The 9,056-nt window shown below is 37.7% G+C and overlaps 1 protein-coding gene across 4 annotated transcripts in view; it reads left to right on the top strand.

The window, feature by feature from the left end:
- Positions 1-1,308: 1,308 nt before the first annotated feature.
- frya (furry homolog a (Drosophila)) overlaps positions 1,309-9,056 on the top strand; it is a 283,598-nt gene continuing 275,850 nt past the window's right edge. For 2 of the 4 annotated variants that reach the window (XM_072262934.1, XM_072262933.1), the window contains exon 1: positions 1,309-1,612. In XM_072262934.1, the coding sequence (XP_072119035.1) occupies positions 1,408-1,612 (205 nt within the window). In that variant the 5' untranslated portion in view covers positions 1,309-1,407. The remainder of the gene's footprint in view (positions 1,613-9,056) is intronic. The other 2 variants (XM_072262940.1, XM_072262935.1) reach the window with 1 other exon arrangement.

Below are 9,056 nucleotides of genomic sequence, written 5' to 3'. Positions count from 1 at the left end.
TACCTGTACTTCCTCACAGTCTCACTACACGCTGCATCTACTCATATACCAACTGCCCCATCTTCTGCCCTATCATCCCAGTTCCCATCCCCATGCCAAAATAATTTAAACCTTCTACCCCCACAGCTCTAGCTTCCATTTATTCCTTATTTATAAGTCATTTTCAGTTGAGAGAAACACTAAATCGTATTTTGAGGGAAGGGTAATGGTTAGAATTCTGTTGAAGTTTTGCCACATTGTCATGATCCTTTATGATTCAATGCTGAGGACACCAAGATCACTACCCTACTCTCCCCATGGTATATTTTTATAATGTGTAATGCTAATAGGATAAAATAAAATCAATGAACATGAAGAAGACTGTTTCAGCCATGCACCCAAACTACTTGCTCTAGAGCTTTTAATGAAATCCCTGGTGGTGTACATTGAGCATGAAATCCACATATACAGTATACGCTAAAAAAAAAGCATTAACGATCTAAATTGTGACACAGCAGGATTTAAAAACTTATTAATTAAGAGAGATGTAATGATGCCAGGTCTTTGTGTTTATGTTCAAAAGTAAAATTGGCATTGTGGATTCAACCTGACTTTATGTTTTTGTACGTCTCTGTGGCAAATTGCATAAAGTAAAAGCAAAACATTAAAGTCTGAAGACCAGGAGATTGCTGATGCAGGAACCGGGAGCAACAAACAATCTGCTGGAGGAACACAATGGGTAACATTATGACTCACCTACAGTTAATTGATTTCCATGAGCAATTTCAAAGATGAGCTGTTTAAATGTGGTAGCTAATGTATAATTAAAATCATTCATTCTGGTAATCCTTCCTTTAGGAAAAAGATTATTAACCACTATTATAAGAATTTATTAAATTTCTTAAACTGTAGTACCTCAGCAATTTACCATTGTTTAGAGTTCCCTTATATATTACTTAATGCATTTTAGACAACTTCTGACTACTTCATAAAGTACAGTGTCGATGCTGGACTGTACCATTTAATTTTGAGGGAACTACAAGTTGAAATGTCTGCATATAAAAAATATATCTTCATAGTTTGCTGTATCTTTTTCCTGAAATTTTTATAAATATTGTAATTACTTCCAGATATTTAACAGTTTGTGTGGAATAGCATTTTAATTAATTAATATGTATATATTTTAACTGTATTCTGAAACTACACACTGCTAGTAGGAAAGATATTTTGTAATTCTACACCTAAGTAAGGCCTCGCCCACTAACTTGCTGGACTGCTCTAGCAGGTGCAGGAGCTGAGACTGTGAGGTAAACTATGGACAAATCAGATAGGTAGGCTTGCATACATTAGAGGAACAAGATCCTCTGAGAAATCTTTCTTCGCAAAGCTGAGTTTACTTCCTGTTGTTCAGTTGACAAGACCATTTCAATGGCACTTGACGGTAGTAATTTGAACTCTGAGATCAAAGGTGCCTCAAATTTATTCCAGAATGAATTCAATGCAAGATGGAAAGTTAGTCTTTCACCGGAATCCTTGAAAAGAGAAGAAAATGATGAAAAAGATAATAGAAACTACAGGACTGTAGAGCAAATACACATACGGCGACCCAAGAAAAGACCTTCAATTTTTCCAGGTAAGAGATAGGTTTGTGATGTCAAATAATTTTGAATGACTATCAAGATTTTCAATAAATGTAGATTTTTTTAAAATGTCATTTGTATGTACCAGTCAAATAATGAGACGTTGGTCAGTTTAACAATGTGCTGTCTGTTTTAATAGCATGGTTTGCCACAAGTGTTTTATATACAAGCATTTTTTTAAAAAATGCCCATGGCAAGGATTTGTTTATGATCAAGTGGAGCAGATGGAAAGTGACTGTAAAGTCAGCAAATAGTAATTATCTTAAGTTGGGCTTTGCATTCCTCTTCTTCAGTAGTGCCTGAAGATTGTTGATAAGCATGTTTATTTCAACCATATCACAATGTGATCTGTGAGAACATTTCTGAATTATTGTAAAGCATTACAAAATGTGAAACTGCATTAAGTAATGTGTTTTCATTGCATTATTGTGTTGAATTCTGAATTTTAAATAGTGGAATGATGTTCATGAAGTATTCATGTTAAAGAAGCTGATTATTTTGAAGTATTTCTCATGGTAAGTTGGTGTTTGGTTGACCATAAATGAAGATAGGATACTTGGAAAAATATGTTTTTGAGATTTTGGTGAAGGTTGCTATTTGAATTGTGAAATGGAACATAAGAACTTAAGAAATGGGAGCAGGAGTAGGCCATCCAGCCCATTGAGCCTGCCCTGCCATTCATTAAGATCATGGCTGATCTGTCCGTAAACTCAGCTCCATCTACCTGCCTTTTCCCCATAACCCTTAATTCCCTTACTATGTAAAAACCTATCTATCTGTTTCTGAAATATATTTAGTGAAGGAGCCTCCGCTGCTTCCCTGGGCAGAGAATTCCACAGATTCACCACTCTCTGGGAAAAACAGTTTCTCCTCATCTCCGTCCTAAATCTTCTCCACTGAATCTTGAGGCAATGTCCCCTAAATGGTATCATTTAGATGGTAATTCCTCTGTGATTATGTAAGATAACTGATCTTCCATTTCCCTTATTTTAGCATTCCATTATATTTGTGCCTCTTCTTAATTTTCTCTGTTTCCGTTCGAAGAATCATTCCAGAACCTTATTTTATAGAAGTGTGGTCTTACCCAGCTGTGCACCCTTCTAACATTCTGAACAGGCAAGTGGTCTTTAGAGTCAGTGGAATTTATATGGAAAATTCTTGTAGTTGCCCTGCCACACTACCCAAAATCCCCAATTGACATCAATGGGAGGAGGTGTAAGACCTGCTTCTTTCAATTGCCAAACAAAAACTGGGCACTACAGATTAAATTTGTTACCTTTCTTGTTGAATATGAAATATTTAGTATTTGGAGTCTGTGTTTTGGGGGCTCAAAATTAGTGTTACTTTCAACTTTAGACTGAGTTATTCCTTACAACTTTAGTAAAAATCTTGTAGATCATGTATAGTTTTGAGATACCATCTTTGGTTCCTGACAACATTCTGGCTGCAATACTGAAGAACTAAACTTAGAATGAGCTGCACCTCTAGCCAAGTTGTTCCTCAACTATTACAACATTAGCATCTAGCCTGCATTGTGAAAATTTCCCAGAAATGACCTATTCACAAAATGTAGGGCATATTCAATCCAGCTAAGTACTTTCCACCCAGCCACAATCATATGCAAAGTGTTGGAAAGTGCCATTGATAATGTTGTTCAGTATCACTCATTCACCTACACACTAAAGCCCAACCTGGGGTTTGTCCATATTATCTGGCACTGAAATCCATCACCACATTGGTCCAAACATGGAGCTGATTTCCAAAGTTGAAGAAAGAATGACTGCCCTTGATATCAAAGCAGAACTTCACTGAGTGTGACATTAAGGAGTGGGTTAAAGTTGCAGTCATGAACATCAAAGGGAAGAGGCTTCAATGGTGACGCAGGCACAATTTGCACAATGGAAGATATCTTGGTTTTTGGAGGACAGTATCCCCATACCCAGATTATCCCTGCAGCAGTTTCTCAATGCACTGTAATAGTTCAGTCAATTTTATTGTCAAAATACATATATATGACCAAATACTATTCTGAGTTTAATTTTCTTGCAGGTATTCACAGTTGAACACAGAAGTACAATAGGATCAATGAAAAATATGCAAAGACTGAAAAATTGTGTAAATACAAAAGGAAACGAGTAATAATAATATTAATAAATAACTAAGTAAATAAATAATACTGAGAACATGAGTTGCAGAGTCCAGAGGTTGTGTTCAATGATCAGTTCAGTGTACATATTAGTGAGTGAAGATATCCATGCTGGTTCATCAGCCTGATGACTCAAGGGTAATAATTGTTCCTGAACTTGGTGGTATGGGACCGAAGGCTCCCGTACTTCCTTCTTGATTGAAGCAGTGAGGAGAGGTCATGGCCTGGATGGTGGAGGTCCTTGATGATAGCTGCTGTTTTCTTGTGGCAGTGATCTTTGTAAATGTGCTCAATGATGGAAAGAGCTTTTTTTCTGATGAACTGGGCTGTATCCACTTCTTTTTGTGTTCCTGGGCACTGATATTTCCATACCACATCATATTGCAACTAGTCAGGATACTCTCCATCACATATCTATAGAAGTTTGTCAGAGTTTTAAATGACATGCTGAATCTGTGCAAAGTTCTAAGAAAGTAAAGGTGCTGCTGTGCTTTCTTTGAAGTCCCAGTACAGAATCTCTGATACGATTACACCTAAGAATTTAAAGTTACTGACCTCTTCCACCTCTGATCCTCTAATGGGCACTGGCTCATGGACAGCCAGTTTCTTCCTCCTGTGATCATTAATCGGCTCTTTGGTTTTGCTGACATTGAGTGAGAGGTTGTTGGGGCACCACTCAACCAAATTTCAATCTCCCTCCAACATGCTGATTCGTTACCACCTTTGATTTGGCCAGCAACAGTGGTGTCCAAACATCTTCAACTGCTTTACCAAGTGACTTTCTTTTCACTTTCATGGCAGAAGTGGAGATATTTAGTACAATTTGCAATTTAACAAAATGAAGTTATCCGCACCTGCGTGTTGCAGTCTACAAAACTGCCTGAAGTGGATCCTTGCATGATGACCTAGCAAGTGCATTCAGTTGTACGCATTCATGAGTAGAACTCATGAGACAAGATTAGATGAAGTAAAGTGAAGCAGACTTTGATAAGCCACTTTAGACCAGTTGGGCTAATTCTGTCTGAGAAGGCCTCTGTAATTGAAATCAAATTTTTTAACAAAAATAGTGTTTTAACCTGGAGGATTGTGCCTATTCTAACCAGTGAATCTTCCTTTGCTGGTAATACTTCATGCAGTGCATGAACAAATTGTGGGGTTTGGACAAGGTGGAATGGTCACAACCTTTTTCTCAGGATCAGGGTCTCTAAAATTAGAGGGCAGAGATTTAAGGTGAGAGAGGAAAAATTTAAAAGGGATCTGAGTGGGAAATTTACTTGCAGAAGGTGATTGGTATATGGAACAAGCTGCCAGAGGAAACTGCAGAGATGGGTGTAATTATGTTTAAAATATATTTTGACAGGTACATAGAACAGGCCTACAGCCCAAATGCAAGCAAATGGGACTAACTCAAATAGAATCTCAGTCTGCGTGGATGAGCTGGGTTGAAGAGCCTGTTTCCAAAATATGACTTCATAATACAGTATTTAATTATGTATATCTTCAAAAAGGATTGTTTATACAACAAGAATAGTGGATAAGAAGAATAAAAACTACAAATTGGAAAATAAAAGTAGAAAGTACCATAAATATAGTATATACCTGTCCATCATTCCATTGTCATAGATAATTAAGTAAATTGATAGTTAAATGCATTACCACATAAATATGATTTTCTTAAGTAGGCGGTTCTTGTGTTTTAGTGCAAAGTGACTAAAACGATCAATATTGGTAGAAACCAAACTACAGATTGTAAAGTACAGGACAAGATCAGAAGACATTTAGTTTAATCCTTAAGAACACTAACAATTTCTGTTGCTCTAATCTCACTCACCCAGGTAAGGTAAATGTTATAGATCCTTTACTTGTGTTTTTTTATGGCAGTGCCAGAGAATTCATGTGTCTTCTCCACAGAGAAACATTTTCAATGGAATCCACTAGTTTCCTCAAATCCAGGCAACGTTAGCAATGATCTGTAGTGCCTTGTTTCTCTATGTTTATACTGCTAAGTTAATTTGAGCTTGTAAGGAAACCATTCAGGCTGTTGTGTATATGCTATCTCAATGCACAGGTGATCCAACTAGTCTCACAAACCTGCCCTGTCCATGTTGCCTGTCATTTTATTATTTTTCTTTTCAATTACTTACCCAGCTTTTTTTGATCATAACAAGTGGAAGAATGACTTGACAATTTTTCCCCTCATCCCTATTAATTTGTTCATTAAGATCTTTTACTACAATGCTATTTTCTTGTTTTAACCACATCCTTTGATTTCTAATAGTTTACCAATCTCTGTTCTGAATACTTCAATGAATGAGTAAAAATTTGCTACCCTCTGGTAAAACTACTTGAGCTGAATAGCTGACTTTTATTTTAACCCATTGTTCCAGATACCCATGTCATCACCAGACATGTATCTCTCAAACCCACTGTGAATTTTGTGTTTTAATAAGATCACCTTGAGAGTGTAGATCCAGTCAATAGACAATAGGTGCAGGAGTAGGCCATTCAGCCCTTCAAGCCAGTATCACCATTCACTGTGATCATGGCTGATCATCCACAGTCAGTACCCTGTTCCTGCCTTCTCCCCATATCCCTTGACTCCACTATCATTAAGAGCTCTATTTAACTCTTTCTTGAAAGCACCTCCAGAGAAATGGCCTCCACTGCCTTCCAAGGCAGAGCATTCCACAGATCCACAACTCTCTGGGTGAAAAAGTTTTTCCTCAACTTCATTCTAAATGGCCTACCCCTTATTCTCAAATTGTGGCCTCTGGTTCTGGACTCCCCCAACATCAGGAACATGTTTCCTGCCTCTAGCGTATTCAATCCTTTAATAATCTTACATGTTTCAATCAGATCCCCCCTCATCCTTCTAAATTCCAGTGTATACAAGCCCAGTCGCTCCAATCTTTCAACATATGACAGTCCCGCCATCCCGGGAAATAACCTTGTGAACCCTCAATAGTAAGAATGTCCTTCCTCAAATTTGGAGACCAAAACTGTACACAATACTCCAGGTGTGGTCTCACCAGGGCCTTGTACAACTGCAGGAGGACCTCTTTGCTCTTATACTCAACTCCCCTTGTTATGAAGGCCAACATGCCATTAGCTTTCTTCACTGCCTGCTGTACCTGCATGCTTACTTTCAGTGACTGATGAACAAGGACATCTAGATCTCGTTGTACTTTGCCTTTTCCTAACTTGACACCATTCAAATTGTAATCTGCCTTCCTGTTCTTGCCACCAAAGTGGATAACCTCATATTTATCCATATTAAACTGCATCTGCCCACTCACCCAACCTGTCCAAGTCATCCTGCATTATCACAACATCCTCCGCACATTTCACACTGCCACCCAGCTTTGTGTCATCTGCAAATTTGCTAATGTTACTTTTAATCCCTTCATCTATATCATTAATGTATATTGTAAATAGCTGCGGTCCCAGCACCAAGACTTGTGGTACCCCACTAGTCACCGCCTGCCATTCTGAGGGGGACCCGTTAGTCCCCATTCTTTGTTTCCTGTCTGCCAACCAATTTTCTATCCATGTCAGTACCCCACCCCCAATACCATGTGCTCTAATTTTGCCCACTAGTAAGAGTGCAGTCTTACTAAACAAAATCACCATTTTAATTTTTATGTTTTTTTCTTGTTATATTATACTGGCTGTAGTTTCTTGGTTTATCCCACACACTTTTTGTGAACACTCCATAGACACCACCCAGATATTTGGAAAATTGTGGCCAATACCTCAGCTATTTCCATTCTTGCATCCTTCAGCATCCAAGAATGCAACACATCTGTACTGAGTGACTTATCCACTTCAAGTATCACAGGCCTTTTCAAAGCAGTAATAGAACAGCTGGACAAACCCAGTGTTTTGAGCAGTATTTGTTGAAGGAAGGGAATGTCAGCATTTCAAGGCAGGACCTTGTGTCAGGTTTTCACCCAAAACATTGACAATTCCTTTCTCTCCACAAATACTGCTTGACCCATTGAGTTCCTTCAGATTTTCCCCAGACACAGATATAGATATAGATACAGATACAGCGCCTGCAGGGTCCTGCATCTCTGTACTTTTACTACCTTTAAAATTTTAGCACATCCATATCTCAAGTTCTTTGGTGAAACTCCAGAATAACCTTAATCCTTGATAAATGCTTGAATAACTCACTTTGTACCTCAGTTGTACCTTCAACTACTAAGAACAAAATTCCTTTTCCATTCCTAATAGGTCCCTCTACTCTTTGCTGCCCATTTACTGTTTATGTACTCTAGTCTTGGAATACTTTCTATATTTGTCACCAGTCATTCTTTCTTTATTTCTTTTCAAAGTATCAAGTAAATTTATTATCAAAATACAGGTATGTCACTGTATAAAACCCTGAGATTTGTTTTCTCGCAGGCATGCTCAGTAATTCTAGGAACTATAATAGAATCAATGCAAGACCACACCCAACATGCCAGACAAATGACCAATGTGCAAATGAACACAAATTGTGCAAATACAAAAGAGAAACAGAAGTAAATAAATACAGAGAACATGAGATGAAGAATCCTTAAAAGTGTGTCTATCGGTTGCGGGAACAGTTCAGTGATGGGGCAAGTGAAGTTAGATGACGTAATCCCCATTGGTTCAAAAACCCTGATGGTTGAGGGGTAATATCTGTTCCTGAGCAGTTTCATTTCCTTTTCTGCACTTCTCCTCTGAAAGATTTATAATCAGTCTGGTTCCTGCTGTTTCAATAATCTAACATCTGTCACATGCTTCTTTATTTTCTCTTTTATCTTACTTCTCCTTTGGTTATTCAGAGATGTTTTAAAATTTAATTTCTCTATCATCCTCTTTTTGAATGTAAGTGGATTATTTTTTTCCCCTGACAAATTTTGATCCCTACTAATGCTGCTATGAAATGTTCCCTCAACTGACACCTGCTTTATTCTTCCAAACCAAATTCAGTAATGCCAGAAATGTAATGGGGCTCTTTGCCCTTTATTTGTATCACCCTAACCAACAATGGGAAATTTATGTACTCCATTATCACCAATCTAATTTTTATGCCAGTTTCTCTACTTTCCCCACAAATTTACTCTTCCATGTATATCCTTTTAACCTTTTGACTGTCTATACAATAGTCCCAGTTGTTTAATGGATCTTTGGTCCAACCAAATAGTTGTAGTATTTATTTGTTGTACGGTATCCTCTTCTCCAAAAATGCAACTTTTTAAAAGTCAGTACCACTACCAACTCAGATTTCTTTCTTCCCTTTGTTACCAGGAATATTTAAC

This window comes from Mobula birostris, chromosome 7 (assembly GCF_030028105.1).
Source record: "Mobula birostris isolate sMobBir1 chromosome 7, sMobBir1.hap1, whole genome shotgun sequence".
Taxonomy (NCBI): Eukaryota; Metazoa; Chordata; class Chondrichthyes; order Myliobatiformes; family Myliobatidae; genus Mobula; species Mobula birostris.
This window is presented reverse-complemented; position numbering and strand designations above follow the sequence as displayed.